This window comes from Diorhabda carinulata, chromosome 3 (assembly GCF_026250575.1).
Source record: "Diorhabda carinulata isolate Delta chromosome 3, icDioCari1.1, whole genome shotgun sequence".
Classification (NCBI taxonomy): domain Eukaryota; kingdom Metazoa; phylum Arthropoda; class Insecta; order Coleoptera; family Chrysomelidae; genus Diorhabda; species Diorhabda carinulata.
Window position 1 is genome coordinate 27,590,752 of NC_079462.1, and position 21,348 is coordinate 27,612,099.

At 30.5% G+C, this 21,348-nt stretch overlaps 1 protein-coding gene across 3 annotated transcripts; it reads left to right on the forward strand.

Annotated features, from left to right (window-relative positions):
• Positions 1–17: 17 nt before the first annotated feature.
• Positions 18–20,096, forward strand: LOC130891394 (ectopic P granules protein 5 homolog). Of its 3 annotated transcripts, none has more exons than XM_057796113.1 (26): positions 18–248; positions 528–816; positions 2,254–2,511; positions 2,574–2,905; positions 2,963–3,246; positions 3,301–3,646; positions 3,698–3,895; positions 6,118–6,522; positions 6,576–6,793; positions 6,872–7,131; positions 7,278–7,798; positions 8,309–8,542; positions 9,167–9,631; positions 10,515–11,134; positions 12,541–12,691; positions 12,783–12,977; positions 13,038–13,357; positions 13,425–13,642; positions 13,980–14,216; positions 14,939–15,099; positions 15,158–15,501; positions 15,634–16,064; positions 17,557–17,764; positions 17,816–18,057; positions 18,151–18,335; positions 19,784–20,096. In XM_057796113.1, exons 1-26 carry the CDS (start codon positions 216–218, stop codon positions 19,880–19,882), a joined length of 7,254 nt encoding a protein of 2,417 aa, XP_057652096.1. In that variant the 5' UTR covers positions 18–215; the 3' UTR covers positions 19,883–20,096. The 3 variants fall into 3 exon arrangements, with proteins under 3 accessions (XP_057652096.1, XP_057652097.1, XP_057652098.1); XM_057796114.1 differs by having other exon boundaries at positions 24–248; positions 6,872–7,089; XM_057796115.1 differs by having other exon boundaries at positions 24–248; positions 531–816; positions 6,872–7,089.
• The last annotated feature ends 1,252 nt before the right edge of the window (positions 20,097–21,348 follow it).

Sequence of the window (21,348 nt, forward strand, 5' to 3'; positions counted from 1 at the left end):
TATTTTCTGAACCTTGTATTTTTGACAATGACATTTGTGTGTTTTGATTATTAGTTCTTAGAATATAAATGTTTTGATCAGTTTTGGTTCATGGGTATAAGTAATGGTTAAGAGAAATACCTATATTTATAAATTATTGTTTTTTTTTAATTAGGTCTCCATTAACCTAACCTAACATCATTATACAACTACTCGATGAAATTTGTTTATAAATAATGGAATTAGCTAAGGAAAAAGTACAAACAAAGGTATGATATTTCAGCTGATTACATAGTTTGACAAATTTGATAATGAGATACATCACATTCTTTAATATAATTCGTAATAATTCAAATATCAATATATTAGAATTATATGTTGAAAAAATAAATACATACCTACTTTTTATTATTTCTAGTTATAATCTCCGGAGATCTTTCATTGTAGAGACAAATATGTAAATCCCCGAATAATCGTTCTATTTTTATATAGACACCTAGTTAATGTTATTATAAAATAACTTTCGCATAATTTGTTCACTTTTTTAGAAGAAGAAGAAAAATAAAGAAAAAAATGAAAATTCTCAGCATAATTTTAAAACTGAACAGGATTTCTATGAAGCCTTGTCTACTAGTAAAGTAGAAGAAATTCCTGTTATTGAATGTACTACATCATCTTTGGAAGAAATGAAACAACCTGAAGTCAATAATGATACAGTTTTTAGTACCCAGAAAGATGTTAATGTCCAAAACATTGTTAAACAGACACAAGAATTTCTAAATATTAATACAGAAGATTCAAAGTGTGGAAAAACTAATAAAGAAACTCCATATTTGGGTAAGAACACCTACATTTTGTGGTTACTAACTAAGTTTATACACAATACTGGAAAAATTTTTACAGAACATGACAATATCAATGGTCAATCGTTAATCAACTTAATATAAATCTATCAGTGTAAATTTCAATAGAACTCTGCAATAAATTCATTATAGGTAATAAACTCAACTGTTTTACTGGATTCTCATTCCACCTACCACCCTTCCACCCTACTGTTCTGTATTTTAATTAGTACCATCATCAATTAGCCTCAAAAGAAGAGGAGGTACATGTTACATCGAGTCTAATGAAATTTTTTTAATTATTTGTGAAAAAACAATTGTTATGTATTTTTGTTTCTTTCTGTTCTTTAACTTTAAAGTTAATCACTAAAAACAATTATAAGCTTAAAACAAATCAAATCTAATGAAATACTTGAATATATTTTAGTGTGACAATTCACTAAACTCAACTGATAGATTATAATTAAGTTAGTTGAAGATATGACATTAATATTTGCTAATTAGCTTATGAGTAGTTTAGTTTTGGGATTGTGGTGTTTTCTTAAAAAATTGTAAACTTGCAATAATCAATATTCAAAATAATATGTGACATAAATATGGAATATGCTGATTCTTGTTGCTGTTAAAATTGCAAAACTAGAAAATGTTTCTCTGTCAGGAAGAAATTGCAAAATTTTACACCGATATAACAATTTAATTATTAGAAGAACTGAAATGCGAATTGTCAAATTTAATGTATAAATTCATAGCCAACTCTTGAAACTTTTGTAATTTTTTAATAAATATTGTTGAAAACATGTTTTTGTTTATTCGAGTGACAACCTTTATGAAAAATTTCAAGAGTAGAAAAATTTTAGAATTATGGTATGAAAATATTCAACATCAATATTCAACAGATGTTGAAAAACATCTGAATGAAAAAATTTTGTTAGGTCACCACTAATCCCCCAGAATAGTTCCATCATCTTCTACTTACTACTACTTATTGCCCTTAAGAGTTTCAAACAATGTACCAAATTTGGTATTTTTAAGTTGAAGGGTTCCAATTTTTTTAAATTTTGGGACCTATTTTGACCTATAACTCCTCATGGATCCAAATTGCCTCCAATCATCATATTTTGGGCTCTCCTATACGCCTCTGCTCTGCTGCTCTAATGTGGGAGATTTTGGCAACATTACACACCAAAGTGTACTAATTCTAATATATTTCCTAGCTTTTGAAACCCAATGTATTTATTGTCATGGAACTGATTAGTTAGGAATTACGGCGTTTTAAATGTCGTTGCTCATTTTAAACAACATTGAATCAAATAAGAAGAAACAACGAGGTTTAGAACTAATTAATTCATTCATACATTTTGGTGTTTAATTTTGCTACAATTTCACTACAAAAACGCTTATATATATGCTCTTATGATGGTTTTTTATATAGATTTATCCAATGACATTGAAAATTCAGAATTACAAAAGATATTAAGTGAAAATAAAAAAATAGCTAGTGATATAAAATTGACAGAAACAAAACTAGTGGATAGTTACAGTCCTATATCTAAGATCAAATCAGATGAAGCAACAATTCATGCAGAAATAAAACCATATACAGAATCTCAATTGAGTGCTCTTTATTATAACCGTGAATTGGAAATACTAGACGATTTCATTAATCAATTTGTCAGTGCAGAATTAAAAGGTGAGGAGATTATTGAAGATCTAGAAAAAGTTGGAAACTTATGATTCTATGTTTTTTAAAAGGTTCAGCTATGAAACAGCATCCACTTTATGAATTACTAATTAACTATTTGAGAGTTCAAGAAAAAATCACTGGAAATACTTTAGAGCTAGAACAAATTAGAAGAGAATATAAGTCACTACAAAATGAACTTTGGACAATTGAATCAGCAACTGTGATGCGTAAAGGTGAATGCCAAGATGGCAATACAGTATCTGCATCACATACTTATAATAAAAGTATATTCCACAGATCTGTTTTTCAGAGTATAGTAAGAATTCTAGGTAATGTTCAAGACTTAACCTATGAAAACCATACTCTTTATTCATATTCGGCAGAAGATTTGAGACTACAGGTAAGTGGTTTATAGGAATAAAACTGATTTAGAGTTAATTTAATCTTTTTATTGCAGATAGAATTGTATCTTCAAGGTGTTCTATTAAATTGTATAAATATTATGCAACTTCCTAGAACAGCACCAGTAGCACTGACAGTTCAAGAAGAACCAGCACATTTAAAACCTTATTTTGGTGAATTAAGAATTTGCATATCAATATTATTTTCATTTCAAAGGAAATTGATAAGAGAATTACAATTCCTTAATGAAACAAGGTTATGGTTGTCTCAATTAGTAGCTGTTCTTTTGAGAGTAGCCACATATCAAGATCACCTTTTTATATTAAACCATGTGCTAAGGTAATAATTATTTGTAAAAACTCAATCAAATCTCCGAATTATGTGAATTTTCAGATGTCCTGCTGGAGTTGGACAATGGGCATCTTCATTTATTCAAAGTCCAGTAGAAATTAACAGTTGTAACTCTCCATTTGCAAATTTTCAAATAAACCACGTTCTCACTATACTCGCGGCCGTTTTGACGCCAGTTCACAGCAGGGAAACTTTTCTGGAAGATCTGACTCATAAAAATGAAACGGCAGCTGAAGCTTATTGGGTAATGGTAGATTCTGATGGGGAAGAAGATGATGATTCTCCTATACAGCAGCTTAAAGAAAACGATCTAGTGGCATTGCTAAATCAACTGCCTTTAGATGATTTATTCAGGAATATATTGATTATAAGACAAAAAAATCTCAAGGTGAGAGTTTGTCCATGTAACAATTTTATGTTTAACTACTAAACATTTCAGGATACTTATGACTCAGAAGCTATAACGGAAAACCATATTTTAAGGTATCTTGCTTTTTCTACAGTTGTATTAAGAATATTACACAAAGGTATTCAAACTTACGATCAACCTAGATACAACCAATTTTCTAAAAGATTGAGTAGGTTCATCCGTCATGTTGTGCAATATGCCACAGATCAGTGGGAACAGTTTTTAAAGGTAAGTGATGTCAAATATTGCAAGAAAAATATATTGTTGAATATTGTAATATTGATATTTGAATAGTATCTCCCTCAAATCATTATCTAACTTGCCAGCTTTTACAAAATATTGGCAAATATGAATTTTGATATGTTTAATTGAGAACAAGTAATGAGTTTCAAAATTTTAACAATGACATGATAATTAATTATAGTGATAATCTCTATAAAACTATTTATCCTGCCTCCCCTTCACCTTAAAATGAGAAAAGAGACATTCCTTCCCCCGCAGGCTAATCCAAACAGAAAAATTAATGTCAGGGAGTCCAACAGGTCACCTTAGAATTCTAGAATTGATAAGGTTTGAAAACTAATGGACCAAATGCATAGCATGACGGACACAGATATCTCATTTGAATTAGTTATCAATGATTGCCAATCATGGGTCAATAAAATGCTTCTGCAAGCTCAGAATGCATCTCCAAGGTATATAGATGGTTTAAAGCTAGCACAAGTAACTGGAGTGGGCATTTTTGGACCAAAATATAAGCTCTCATACCACTGAGAAAATCAATTACTCTTTTTCAAGTGGAATCAGTAGTAATAAACATTTATGCTCAGGAATGTTTCGATATAAATCTCTAAAAAGCACATTCACATTCACTCCGGTAGTCAAGTTACCTTGAAGGTCCTGAAGGCTAGTGAGTGCACGTCCTAGCTCGCGTGGGATTGTGAATAAATTCTAAAAACACTAGTTAACAGGTATGTGACTTAATGTGACTATCAGGCACTGAGGTAGTAGACAACCTTGCCAAAAAAGACTATTTTGGACCAGAGACCTACTGAGGTCCCATGAGATGCAACATCAATAACAAATGAATGGATGGCTAAACAATCAGAATCACACTATTACTGGAAGAAGCCATAGAGACAGCAAAGTAGACTTTGCGAATGTCCTATCAGTTTTATCAAAAGGCTCAAGTATCTCGAAGGAGCAGAACTAAACCCCCCCCCCCAAAAATGCCTCCTTTTGACGAAGTCTAGTTATTCTGGAAACAGAACAATAAGATGCAGAATCTTGTACAAAATTTCTTCTAGATATAAGTGTAGAGTGCAAACGACAATCTACTATCTGAAATTATTTTATAAGTGAATATATATTTTTTCAAATTAGAGACTATACAAAATAATAAATTATATTAACGGACTTGTATAGTAAAACAATATTTGTTGTCAAAACTTTACCAAACAAATAAAACAACTTATAATTAGAATAATCACTTTATGGTTATGAATTCCACTTTGAGTCATTTTTGTCACCTTGATTTCTTTTTGTGACCATATCTAGAACTTTATGAAATAGATGGTATATGGTATCCATTCTAGGCACAATAATGGTTAAATAAGTTGAGTAGAAAATTTTGAGATACTAATAATACCTGAAGCCAAGAGAACTTTTTCAATTAACGTCTTTTCGTAGGTTTTTCCAGTCAGATACTACCCTTTTTGTGAGCAACCAATTGTCAATATCTCTTTCTAATTTCTCATTTTATTTGTATACTTTTTTAGGCGCCTTACAGCTACTTTGATTTGTTGAGATCGTTTGTGAATGTTTGGTTCTTCTAAAATCCTGATTATATTTATCTTATGAAAATCAAAGAAAGGATCTTGGGTTCCAAGCTATTTTAATCAATAATAGTGGGGTATATTATGCTGTTGTTCTACAATAGACTTCCTGCGATTGTTGAGTGTTGTCCTAAGTTTCATTTTCCTAGCTGATTGGCTAGTTGATCACAAACAGTGACAGGTCAATTTGTAGCTTTTATAGCTGCTTCATTGTCAGATACAATAAAAATCTGTTTACGAATGAGGTCTCCCCTCTTTGGACAAATTCTGTCACATTCCTTATGGGATATTGAGAAGTTTTGTGTACCATCTCTGTGAAATCTAAATATTAAACCCTATTATTCTTCCTTATAGATATTAGTCAAATAGGTAGATGGTATTTTGGTGCCATATGTTTGCTTTTTTTGTAATTCTAAAAAAATCTATTCTTTTCTGTCCTGATAGGTCACACTGTGCCTTGTCTTCTATTTGTAGTGAGTGTAACATATCTATTGTCTCTTCTGATGTGCTTTGATAATAGCACTTTAATAGATATTATTTCTTATACCATTTATGGATCATTTGATGCTATTTTTGTAAATGTTATAGTATAATTAATAAAATATTTATGTACAGGTTCAACGAATAGATGATCAAGCCATGTTGGAACGTCTTCAAGTAGAATACGATTCTTTCTTCCTTCGTGCCATATACTATCTCTACTCTTCCCAAAAATTAGGTGCATGGCAATTTTTAGCAGTTATCCCATACAACATGGTATCTTTGAAAACATTATGGAAAATATTTTATTTTTTGCATACAGTTGATACACAAGCTAAAGATATTTTAAATCCACTCATTATTGATAATTATAATGAGAAAATATGGGAGACTGAGTTAAGGGGGCAATTTGATGAAAAACTAAGCAGCTTAGAAGACGCTGAGGTATATTATTTATTAAATACTTTTGCTAATATGGCTCTAGCTAGAAACAGCACTGATATGGATTTCATTTTCTCCGCTACTTTAGACTTATTAAAAGTAAGATTATGATAATAGGTTTTATTCAAACATATTAACAATTAATTTTGTAGGTTGGTTTCATAAGTGAATCAACACAAGAAAACTGTTCAAAATCGACACGCATTTTACTTACTCATATTACTTCAAAATATCCTCACTTACTGTCTAATATTTTGAAAGAAGTGAAGGATAACATTGATAAAATAGGACCTTTCTCCTTATATCTCTATGAAGAATTACCCTTATCTGTTTGGAAAATCACTGAAAATGATTTGGATATGATATCAAGGTTAATATTCGCGACTTTTTCAAATAGCTCTGAAAAAAAAATGTATTTTAAATAGCTCTAAAAAATATCTATTTTTAGATTGTTACTAAACAATCCGACTTCAAGTTTTGAAAACAAAGTATCAAGAATGATACTTGCTAGATTAAACTGGGATGCAATCCCTTATGAAATCCATTGTGACGTAGCGATTTTGGTTGTGCAAGCCTTTCTTAAAGAACCAGCAATAGAAAATTGGTCATGGCAAACTATTTTGAGGCTCAAACTGCACATAAGCGATAAAGCTTTTGAAGAAATCGGTAAAGTTCCGGAGATGGAACGTTATGATGTACTAATGAAAGGTAGTGCTAATTACAATAAAAAAATAATGTCTACTCATAGTCTTCTGCCTCTTAGAAAATATTTATGGAATATCATAATAGCTTTTCATCTCCTCCACATACTATTTTACAGACATTGAGATTTGATTATTGAAATATATTTACAGGTGTAAGAGAACAAAACTGCTTAGCTATCTTTGTAACGCTTTTAATGACTTCCTTGGGTCATATGGTACCTCTAATTTGTACAAAGGGACTTCCGTTACTGCTTTATCTTCAATCTCAACAAAAACATGAAGCAGTACTCTTCGTTCTTTACGTTATCGTACCGTTATTTATAAATTCACAAGAATGCATTATAAATTTAGAAAAATTCCAAGAAATTTTGATGAATATACTCAACGCTGACAGGGGGTACATTTCAATGGCTAAAAGCTTAGTGTATGCGCAAAACACGGTTTTACAGCAATTCGGTAATATGGTGGAAACCCAAATCATGAATTTTGGTTACTATAACTTGGAAAGCCCAAGATGTTTAGTAAGGTTATGGTGTAACTCGTTGATTTCCATACCTGGATGGAATAAGGACATGGGAATAATGTATCTTTTGGATGTTATTATAAGGACGGCGTTCCAACATTGGGATGCAGTAGATGCTGTTTTTGATATATTGAGAACTCAATCCCAGGTAAATAACTTGTAAATTTTTGCTATGGTTTGATTTATCCAATAAAACGAGAAGTTTGATATCTATATATCTCCATTGTCGATGTGACTGAGTAAACTTGACAATAATAAAGTCTCTAAGGCATCAGACCCACCTGTGCTTTTACTGTAACAAAGCTTTATCCATAAAAAATTGTCCATTGAATATCAGCAGCACTCACCTATAATAAAAGAGTTGGACACTCAACCACCCTGGTGGAAATTCTCAAATCACCTGACTATGTTAACCTGATTAAATTTGTATACTGTTGTATGTTTTTAAAAATTTTCTTTAATAAGCCGATACATAAAAAATATTTCATCATTCTAAATTTTGATCCATGTGTACAACGATTACTTCTTCTAATTCTACCCAATCTGTTGTGTAGATTTTATTTCACCATCTTTATAATTTTCTTAAAATCAGTTGAATTCAATTGAATCATAATATATACTCAAAATATTAGAATTATTTTTTTCTTATTATTTTCAGAGTGGAACACCACAAGAAAACACTGGTACAATAAGTTCGTTATTCAAATGGGTATCTAGCAATAATTCAAGTACTAGCTTGATATCAAACTCTCTTTCAACTTACACTTGGCTAGCTTATATTGTCATTTCAGTCGAGCATGAAGAACGAGAACACAGAACAGGACTTTGGAACAATATATTAATACAATTAAGTAAACAGAAAGGAAAAGTAAACGTCGATCAGGCCATTAAGGTGAATTGAATAATTTTCCATGGATAAAATTGTTGTTAACTATTTAATTCAAAGTATATATATGAAATGTCATATTACATAGTTTCTTTGAGTATTTAGTAATGAAACATCTTATATAGTTATAACGTCATAAACCATTGCATACATAGGCCTTCTGATAGTCCCGTCGTGCCACACTTCATACTAGACTGATGTTCTTTGAAAAGCTAATTAGGCACCTTAGCTTGAACTTTCCAACGTCACTAGGCAAACTGTAAGGCTTGCCTAAGTAAACTTGGCAAATGTACGCTGGGAACTAAGTGAGGAAGTGGTCTTCAGTCTCTTCCTCCCTCATGGGGCATTCTGGATCGTCTGTGATGTCTACAGAATGGAGATGGTGTCTTAGATGACTGTGTCCAGTTAGATGTCCAGTGATCTTACGAATTTTGCCCTTGCTTAGCTGGATCAGTTGAATCAACTTTTTAAATCTCGATTATTCACAATCAAAATAAATTGTACTTATCGCCGAAAATATGGTCTGTTATATAGTCATTATTGATTCAGTTGCTCTCTGGAATAATTTGTTCTCCTATTAACATTTGTTCTCTTTCAAATGGAATAATGTATATTTTTATATTTTTTTAGAAAGCATCAAGCTCTTTAAAACTACCATCATTCACTTCAGGATATTTGTGTATTTACCGTTGGGCTCAACAAGCTCTAGATACCCCATTAGATCATCCGCTATTACCGCTTCTTTGGCAGAAATTCTTTTGTCTATACCTAGCACGAATTCCAAATCCAAGTATTGTAGAAAAATCTTGTGTGGGGGAGAAGTTCTTTGATGGTTTGGTGAACTTCACCTTCTTCAAAAAGATAAAAAGGAGATTACAAGAAACTGTTGATTATTTCAGAAATAAGATAGACGTTAAAGATGAAGACAATACGGATTTGAATAAAAACATTTTTTATGAGAAAACACATGGTATCTTTAAAGCTTTTTCATTGTGGTTGGAAGAACCGAGACTTCAAGAAAATAACGTATTTTTATTAAACCTACCGCCACAATACGAATCTAAATTTTTGGTTAGGATAATGCAAGGAGAAATGGTAAATAAATTTTTGCTTCATTTTAAATCTATGTAATCACTGTTGGAAGTTTGTTCGAACGATGTATTAGATTTAAATTTCTGATTCAAATTTGTGCTATGTGGAAAAAATAAGCTTAAAAAAATTAACTTGTGTGTTAATTAGAGACTGGAAAGTTATGCTGTCTGAACTGCAATTATTGAACAATTATTGGATCATATTTCACCAATGACTAATTTCCCTCATATTAATATTACCACAACTGAATGAATTTACTTTAGTTTATCTAAGAATATATTGATATATTTTATATCAGGTGTACAAAATCTGGTATCAATATCACATAATATATCAAGGAATTGCATCAAGTTTTCCAGTTATTCCAAAGTTAAATAACTCAATTTATATTATAATTTTTACATTTTATCAACTAAATTACATACACTAAAACAATTGTGGCATTGCCTATGGTTAGTGTGATGAATGCTATAAATTTCACTTTTGTCTGTTCATCCACAACTTAAATCTTAGTGAATCTCTAGTGAGACAATTTGCATTGTCACTATTTCAAAAGAACAGAATTACTCATTTCCTTTGTTTATGCTATATAGAATATTCACAAAAACAGTACTAATTTCAAAATACCAATGGGGCTATTCTATAAGAAGACTTTATTAAAATCAAAAGTTTTAAGCTTAACAAACTCGACCTAAAAAAAAGCAAATATTTTTGAACTGTTTTCTTCATTATTTGTTGAATTTGCTATTTAAATTTTCAGATTTTCTCCGAAGTTTTTACACCATTGTCTTGAAACACACAAAATATATAAAACTGAACAATCCATTTACTTTTTTGTTGCACTATCTCATATCATGAGACTAATACATATTTTTCTAATTACTAGTTACCATGGATAGAATTCCTCGACATAGATCAACTGAATCAAGAACAACAAAACCACATTCGTATTTGGCGCGTGAATAATTTTCGTGAAAAAACCAACGTAAACAAACCGTTACTGAATGCTGGAAGTAGAGTAGAAAGCGAAGACCCTATAGAAAGAATACTGCGACGTCTTGCTTCTTATGACAAACCCAAACCGGCTCCAAGCATAACCCTTTCAGTTCCTGTAGTACCCAACGTTGAATTCGGTAACAAAGACGAAATGTTCAAATCGTTGGAACAATGTTTCAAGATATTAAAACAATGCGCTCATAATCATATTTTGAAATTATCTGAACAAAAGGCGTTAGATAGTGCTTATAAGGAATTGGTACCACAATTGTACCGATCTGTGCTGAATAGGGTTAAGAAGAAAGTACCTTGTAAAGGTAGAAATCAGACTGTTTACTGCTCCGGAGCTGCTGAGATTATCTTAGAAATGCAAGAGGCTAGAATTAATGAGAGAATTGATCATCAGATACAGGCTAATAGGAATACTTATGAATCGTTATTGGGAAATGCATTACAACTTTCTTCTACTAACTTGTGCTCTGCTTCTGTTACAATACAGAGAACTATTAAGTAAGTAAAAATTACATAAATATTTTGCTAATGAAAGTTTATTTTTGGAAATAATTAGAAGTTACATATTGTTTGATTTGGATTTGTAGATCTGAATAGAAATTTCTGAAACTGTCAACATTCATACTGAATGTATCATACATTTATACAACACCAAATTCACAATTACACAGTATGACGGTATAATCTTTAAGTCGCCGTTCGTAGACTCTTCCTCAAGAAGTGGTATCCAGCCTGAAATAAAGTAGGTTCTTAAATGGGGTGAACAATTATTATTAAATTGGACCCCATCAGCTTTTCAACGAAACGAAAGTTGAAAATCTGGAAACACCTATGAAATAATTAAATTATTGAAACAAAATAAAACTAAAAGTAACAAAATTTGCATTAACTGGGTTTCCAAGAGCGCATCGATAATAAAACAGTTATAAATTAAAAATAACTTAGACTTGAATATATCAGATATTATGAGAACAATGGTGTATTGGTTGAGTTCTCGATTTCAGCTATATTCCAAACTGACAACTGTGGATAAAATGAAATAAGGGTTGGAAACTATTAAAGAGGGAACATAAAAGATCTGGATGAAAAGGAGCTTGTACTCCAAAAAAAATCTGTCACATTCATTCTGTTCCCCAAATACAAAGAAAATACAAATTTACACAGAAATGATCTCACAAAATTTGCTTAAAATGATTTTAAGAAAATTATAAGGAATTACTAAATGAGAAATGTGGATGGTTAGCTCCAAAGAGACAAAATTAACCTCGAACAGCTTGAACTTGCTAATTTAATAGATAACCACGTCAGCTCTTTTTAAAAAAATGTTAAAAATGTTTTTATGTTTTTTTTATGTTTACATCCTACTACAACAACCATTGAAAAAGCTTTCAGCACCCTTTGTTGAGTATAAACCTAGTTGAGGTCAACCATGTCTGAAGAAAGGCTTTCAGGTCTCTGTATGCTGAGAGTTTACAGAGATTTTGTAAAAAATAATGAAGACAATGTTGGTTTTCACACAAGAGAACAAATCTACTACTTTTCTTTATCAGAATAAGGAAGTAATTTTATATGCTTGTCTAATTTTGAGAATAGAAATATAAAAGGCTTAATCTATAATTTGGATAATAAGAAATGTCTCAAGATATATTCTTTGAACTTTTGAATGAATAGTGATCTAACCATTACACATAGTTTCATCAACTTTAAAAACTATTTTTTATTATTTGTAATAATAAATATAAAATCATTTACAACTTATAAAAATTCCAAATTAAAAATTATAACTTGAAATACTTATCATATTTTTAACTTTGAAATGAGTTTGGATTTTTATACTGGTTAAAAACAGTAGTAAATGTTTGTTGAGGTTATAAATTCAATCAAAAATTATTTTTTATTTACAGAGATTTACAATCTCAACTTTCATGTAATCCTGCAACTGCCGAACTTGGCGTGGAACTTTTCTACTATATCCTTTCATTAATAAATGAAGAAACCAACTCGTATCCACCTACCAAAATTCTATTTTCAATGTGTTTAGAAAAACTCGGACAAGTAAGTTTATGTAGAGAATTTTCCTATTTTCTATAAATGTTCATCGAGAAATGATATTTCTATTTCTCATATTTAATTTTTTATTTTGTAGTCCCATATTTGCGGTGTTGAATATGAGATGCCAAGATTGTTACAAAAAATATTGCAGGACTCAAATTTGGGAGAATATCTCGCTCCTCATTTTTCTCCATGTAATGTTGGAACTTCCAATTTACTTTTAATGTATTCGACGATCTGTAAGGAGATAGGGCAAAAATACGACGTTGCATTCGCACTTCTTTCAAAGGTGAATATTTTATAAAAAAATTTCGTATAAAACCATTTTGTAATCTTTAAATATTCTTAGTTTGAAATAGACAATTGGTTACGTCAAAAATCTCCGAGAATAAGTCAACGATCACAATTCATCCAGTCTGTGATGCAAGCTTTAACTACGTTAGGAATCAATCCACCTTTCGAAGCCTTAACTCTTCATTGTCTTTATGAAAAACATTTACTAACGATTTTCGAATATCAATTTCCGGAACATTACGGTGAGATTCTGATGCAACTCTTGAAGTCTAGTAGCGGAAATCCCGAAACGAACCTTGTTTCAATCTCCGTTTGGATGAGCATGTTAAATTTTTTAGCACAACCTGTTGTTTTGAACCTTCAAACTCCATTAAGGTATTATTTTTTATTTTTTCTCAAATAAACGTTGTTCTAAAAGTGTACATTGAAAGCTATTTTGTAGGGATCAACTTCGAAATTATGCTCAACATCAAAATATACTCCAACATCAAGAACTCTTAGAAACCGCCGAACATCTTGCCAGGCATTTTACACAAGAACGTCTTCAATACGGAATCTACGGTCTGTATCCTAAATGTCGTAGTTACATGGATGTTTACATGTTATTTATGGGTATTATCGGACATGGAATAATTGTTAGTATGATAAATGTACATCAAGGTAAGATTAGATTATCTAATTAATAATTTCATGTAACCAATTTGTAAAATGTTCTCAATTTGATCACGAATTGAATTTAAACATGGTTATATACTAATATTTGAATAATAATTCATCCAAATTAACTAGTCCTATTACAATATATTTAAATTCAATAATTCAAATTCAAGCAGTATGAGATGATTTTTTCATCTCAACCTGTAGGTTTTCAACTATTAAAACTAAAATCAAATAACTATTAGTGGTATGTCATCTTATCATATAGAAACCAATTGAATAATTTTGTTGCTTTATCAATTGATACACTATTCTAGATATTGTTTCAAAAATGTTGTAGGTCTATTAGGTGACAGATTGTGCGAAAAAATTTGGCCCTTTATAAGGGATATGTTTACTCCTTGGTTAGTACCATATTCCATGCAAAATCTTAAAGACAATATGGCTTCTTGGATTCAACAGCTTGCAGATGATAGATCCGTATTACTACCATGGATACCAGCAGATACTCAGTTCGCTCAAAAAATTCTAAATTCATTTAGAGAATGCATATCATTTGTTATACATACATTACCAGGTAAATTATACTATTTATAAAATCATACTAATGATCAAATCCATATTTAATAGCTATAAAAGACAAAAAATAGTTATTTACCACTAATTATGCTCAGTTATAGAATATAGTCAAAATTGTCGAGGAAACACTCATTACATTACTATAACAACAAAAATTATGATTTTTGCACTTTGGAATAAATTAAATCTATCAAAAGATTTGAGCTGTACTTGCTGAACAATGCAAACAGATACAAAGCGGATTTCGCAAACCACAGAGTAACATAACCTATAATAGAATTAACAAATTTATTATAAGACCTGTAATAACATATGGTCACTCACAGAAGAATTAAAAGAAAAATTCAGGCAAAATGGCAAGTTATGAGAAAAATTTATGGATTCATTAGAATAAATACCAACCCATTACATATAATAATATGATATATTACATAGAGAAGATGTCATCAAATTCTTCAAATCGTAGAGAATCTGATGGTCACGTTAAAAGTTGGAATATATGCCAACGAAAATCATGAGCACCTGTCTTATAACACAAAAATAAGAGAAGGGTTTACATGGATTTAGATGAAATCAAAAACGATTTAGTTGTCATGAGGAAATAAGAGAGGCAGATTGTAGAGATCATGTGGTCTACATTGAGCTGTAATGCTGTTAGGCAAAGGAACTACTTATGCCATGACCATATTTATTATTTCACATATATATTCTTTATTTTAGCTTCCAGCAGTATTTTAAGTTACATTTGGCAATGGTACGTTACCTGTTATGCTCACAAATCTGTAAAAGAACACATTCTAATTTCTGTGCATAATACTTTTCTGACATTTCCTTGGCACAACTTTTGGCCGTCTGTAGTGGATGTGGAGTTTATGTTAAAGGTAAATATTCTACTATCTGTATTAGGTTTATCTTTATAAATTATTCCAATTCTTTTAGGTGATTGATCAGTACTTACCGGACTGTCATGCTTTCTTAGGACACATCTTCATGGCCGTTCCTTGGACGAACTGGTTGAATAATTTGCAGAGTGCTCCAATTCAACTCAGAATACGCGTTTATCAATGCTTTATAAATTTAATTGTAAAACTTTGCAATGAACCTAATGTGAGGAAAAACCATTGTGAACAAGCTAAATCAATATTGGTACAAGCAGAAAATTTTGACTGGACCATTCTAGATGCTTCCTTTTACCAATACGTCTTAGACTGGCTTGTTATGAGCTGTGATTCGTCTGTGATCTTCAAAAATGATCCTTTAGATATAGATTATAGAATTTTACGGTAAGAATCACACTAATTGCTGTTTCTAATTTCGTATAATCAGATCATTTGAAATAAAGGTCAAAAATTCAATAATGGTCAATCGATGTATAATAAATATAATATAATAAATAAAGAATTATAATTTTTTAGTTTTCTAAAGATAGTTTCTATGTGCAATGGACAACAATCGACTATGTCATCAGAAACATTAAACAAAAGACTGATCTATGTTAAAACCAATGTAAAATTACTCTCTGTTTACGCCAATCGAAACAAAAATAACATTTCTCGCAAAGAACAAGATATATTTCTGTTAATAAATCGACAACTCAATGATCTTGAACATATGGTAACTACAGAACAAGAGATGTCGTTGCTGTTGAAAGAACTATTGTGCTGCTTGAATATAGATCAAGTGAAAGTGATAGTTTTGAATAGTTTCATAAAATGGATTGAAAATAAACCTGGAAATGGGTTGATTATCAGGAGTTTACTGACAACTCTAGGTACTGCAGTTATGGAATTAGATATACTTGCAGATCTTTTGGAAGTTACCATTAATAGCTACTTTGTGAATACTGGTAAGTGTTATGGTACAGTAATTTTTACCCTCAAATATTTAGCTCTAGTAAAATAGCAAAATGTTAATACTTCCAGTTTAGTCTATTTCATTGAATATTCTGATTATGGAGGATAGGCTTATAATCAAAATTGAAAGGTTCTCTAAAATTATCTCTATACTGTATACTAAAATTTAAAATTAGCTCAATATTAAAAGAAAACATGAAAATTATTTCTCTTATGACTAATTCATTGTATAATTTAAGATAATCCTAATATGCCATAAGATAGATCTTGAAATTGTGCTGGCCATTCAGTTGTACCTCTTCTTTTGTTTCACCTATCTTCAACCGTCGTTGCACACACATCATAAATAGTTCTGCAGAATACACACTAGTCTCTAATAGATCTCCCTATTATTATTAGAATAATTTTGGTATAATTTTTTTAGTTTTGGCACAAAGACCTCACTTATATAAATAAAAATGTACTGTCAGTTGAAAATACCAACAAAAATTTTCCATTCAATTATTCAGCACAATTCACACCATAATTTGAACTTTGGTCTCCGCACAACTCGATTCCTGATTAATATTGGTTCTTCTTTTTAGATGTTTAAATTTACAGCTTTATTGTATTGGATGAAGGGTTATTCAGTATTCGATTAATCTTCAATTAAATAGTCTAGTTCTTGTACATGGTTTTCATCTTTGGAGTCGGGAGTCATCGATTTTTTATGTCATAAAAAATATGGACTAAAAACTTAATCATATTCTAACAAAATAAATTACTTATAAATTAAATGTAGGAAAATTGTTTCTAAAATTATAAACCCGACTAACATCCCATAATACAACTATATATATGGTTATGTAAGAAAATTATGCTAAATTTACACGACTTTGTCATTGGTCATTTTGTATCAGAAATCTTTGTTTAGAATGTACTTATTTGATAAGGTCCTAAGACCCTATTGTGAGTAGAGAAAGGTTAAAAATCTCATTCAAGTACTTCCAAAATACAATAGCCACAAAGAGCCAATCTGTCATATGATAATTAATTCAGTTGCTTATTTATAGTACATCTACATGGAAGTAGCTTTACTAACAAACTACCGTTTATCAAATTGGAGCACTGTAGATTGTCACGGTTTTCTGTTCTTAATAGATTCATTCAACTTTTACTAATTCACGCGAATAATATCAAACGATCGTAAAAATTAGCACCTATTGAAAATCTTCTGAAAAAAAAAACTATTATACTACAGCTCCAAGTCTTGTTCCTTGCTCATTAATTATTTCATAATGAAGATATCCTGGATATAATAAATACTGATTAGTGTAGTTTTGTCTTTATCAAGTGTATTGTTAACCCCCTGTAAATTTATGTCTCTTCTATTATACATTTGTCTGTCGATTTGAAGCAAACATTAGTACAGACTGTTATTTAAGTTGGGATGAAATCTATGAAAAGTTTCATCTAAATAAACTTAAATTTAATTTTCATTTGCAGTTTCTGATGATTTTCAACCAACCTGGCGGGAAATCGGAGAGCTTTTGAATATATTAGCACCCAAACAAAAAGAATTACAACAATTAGCCGTGAATAAGGGCTGCATATTAGCTTTAAATGCAATTTTCGTGCAGCTGATTTCCAAACATAACAACACTGAAATTTTATTGAATATGTGCTTAGACTGGATAATAAATGTTAAAATTAGGTAAGATAGTGAATACATTTAAATAGTCTTTTTTTAGTCAGTATATTCCAGTGAGGGAACAGAACCAAAGATGCCCCTGATATGGTGTGGATTTCTTATGCTAGTCTTACAACACGCCGAAATAGATGAGCCGTATTGCGGTGCAGTTTTATACAAATTTTCACAAATCCTTTTACAGTTCTCAGACGAAAAGGGTCCTAGTAAATGGGGGAGAGGATTGCTCAATGCAATAGGTCTTACCAAGCAAGCCAACATTTCTATGGATTTCAAATTTTTATGTCGAGCCATAGCAGGTGAATATATATATATATATATATATATATATATATATATATATATATATATAAAGCTGTATAACCATTTTTTCATATACTCATTTGTTTTAGGATATGTATTGGCTCAATTACCTGAAATGAAAGGAGAGCCACAAGTTATTAGAAAATTTCCTAATGCTCCCTCTCGAGTGGGACAACCTGGTGGAAATTCAGAATGTGTTAAAATTTTGATGACAATGGATTTCAATCAATCTCATGGAAAGATAAAAGAATGTGCTGAAGTTGCTTTGAAACAGGTCAGGCTCTTTTATTGTTTTATTTCCGATTATGTATACAAAATGTACCAGTTTATTCATTGTATTCTAATAAAATACCTTCGATTCTTCAACACTAACGACTTTGTTCTTAACTATGGTCTGTAAATTACAATAAACAAAGCGCGCAATAATAAAATTAACAAATTATTTCTTTATACATTCACACCAAGCACAGTCTCGCTTGGTGTCTTATAAGTGAATTACATTTTTCCAATAGAGGATGTACCTCGTTTAGTTCACCCTTTCTATTGGTTAATAGTTTGAATTTAAAAGAAAGTGAATAAAAAAGGTGTAATAAAACGTTGCATTTTCGAGCCCTCTCCCTAAATTTTGACGTGTTTATTCACAATCAACATTTACTGATACTTTTATTAGGACTAAGTTGGAATTTATGGAATCGTTTGTGATATTCATACTGAACACACTGTTTACATTACCACTACACCAGAATTTACAATTACTCTGTCATTCGCACGTTTCGATAACCAAGTTATCGTCTTCAGAGACTGAACTTGGTTATCGAAACGCGCGCCAGATAGTGTAATTGTGAGTGTTGGTGTAGTGGTAGTGTAAACAGTGTGTTCAGTACTTTTATTAAAAGAGTAGAGTCAATTCTTCCCAACAATCTACTTTCCCTATGACATTTACAATATGTTTCTGAGTACTGGACCTGCAATTATATTTATTCAAAAATTTCACTTACTCACTGTCAGTAATTATTTCAGTTTTAATATTACTTGTAAAATTGCTAGCAATCAAGTATATGTAATATTATGTTATGATGCTCAGAGATAATCTAGTAGTTGATTCATGTATCCATTACCATTAAGAAATATTTAAGGTTCAATCTCCTTTGTCTGAAACTGAAAACGTACTTATTATAAGAAGTTGCAATGGATAATATTTTGATAGTAACTGGACTGCTCAAATCACCTTATCCTGAAGGTGTTGTTAATGTTCTAATGAGTATTTGATGGTGTAGTATACACTGCATTAGTGTTAACGTTATATTGCCATTTTCAAGATATTCATTAAAAGTATATAATGTAAAAGATTATAATAACTTACATAGAATGGGTACAGTAAACTTTGCAAGAAAGATACAGGCATTGTTTTGTTGTATCTAAAAGGGATTAGGCAACGTTTTTGATGAAAGCTCCCAAACGTTTCACTTTTTTTCCAACTATATATATATATATATATATATATATATATATATATATATATATATATATATATACATATACATATATACATACATACCTAAACCTTCTTCAATCTCAATGAGAAATTTTTGACAATTTGTTCAATAGCTTAGTAAAATGACAGACAGACGCGGTGATGCACTTTGTTTTTGTAATAGATGACACAAGAAAAGGCTGTATGAAACAAAAAGTATAATATTAATATATTGATATTTTTTTTAGATCCAAGACTCCAATAATTCGTTACACAATGCGAGGAAGTTTGTGATGCTTCTCGTAAAACAGTTTTATACAAAACCCTATTTGATTGATATCGGCTAGTGAATATTATAGCTTCATGGGAATTATGTTACCATTATTTTATAAAAAGATTTCCTAATCAAAAATTTCTTTTATTCCTATATTCATATCTTACTTTTAAATTGTGAAATATTTTCCAGCGGGTTACTTATTAGTAATATAGCTTTTAGAAAGAATTTTATATAATTACATTGAATGTTGCAATATGTTATTCAATAAATATTTTTATAACCATTATGAATTGTTTCCAAAGAATTAGACATAGAAATTAAATATTTTATGATTATTTATTATGAATGGAACAAATGTTTCTAAATCTAATTTATTTGAATAATGATTTGGGAAAATTATATGAGAAAGCCTTTTAATGAGTTTTAAACGTGATTTATTGCTCATTGATTCTTAACGAACAAACAGTGTTGCATTGACCAGAAAAGTGATGGTGACTGTTCTGGAAAAAGTATAATGTCTTGTTTCTTTGTTAGGAAAGTTTTCAGACAACCATCAAATAATTGAAAAAAAGGGGCAACATCCTATTAATTTGAAGGAGCTATAAGAATAACTCAATTGTCTTCTATCTTTCATGGCGACTGTTTTCTGAAATGATCAAAAAATCGTGTTTCTCTAGTATATTCAACAAGATAAACCAATAGCAGGAGAGTATTAGATATTTGTAAGGTAGAGAGTGAAATTGAAAAAATACGACCGCATTTGCATAAAAAAAGTGCTTTTCCATCAGGATAACGCATCTTTTCACATTTCAGTGATCTATTCACGAATGACACTTCAAATTAATTTCCCAGCTCATAATCAGATCTAGCCCCAGCGACTTTTTCTTGTTTCTAAATCTTAAAAGTCAATTTATAGGAGAGAGATTTTTATGATGCCTATTTTGAGGAGAAAGATGGCAACTGTTATTTAGAAGTGTTAAAAGTTTAGAGCATCGCTGGACTAAGTGTATAGACAATGTGAAAAAATAAAATTTATTATGAAAAAAAATTGTCTTGTTTCTTTGTTATGTCAATATAAATAACTCACTCAATCACTATCGCTCCAAATAAATGTATGTAATACTGACGTGGTTGAGTTTAATTTTGTTAAAAGAGCAGTATCTGATAAAGGCATTTTCATATCATACATACGGAAATGTCACGAACGGTATATTTACCAAACGATGATAATGTTTTGCGTATGTATCTGTATGCTTGTGTTTCTATAGTGGCAAATGAAAAAATCATTGTAAACTTGATGAAGCTTCACTAAAAGGATAGATTACAATGCATCTTTATTAGATCAACTGGATTACCTTTTATTATGATACATTTTATCACTGTTGATGTAAAATAGCACAAGAGAGGCAAAATTGTTGTTGCAGTTCTGGACACAAGTCCAGAACTGCTTAACTAAAGAAGTGACGTTTGCTTGTTACATAGTACCTCAAACTAATACAGATCCTCAAAAAGCTCGATATAGATCAGAAAGACATG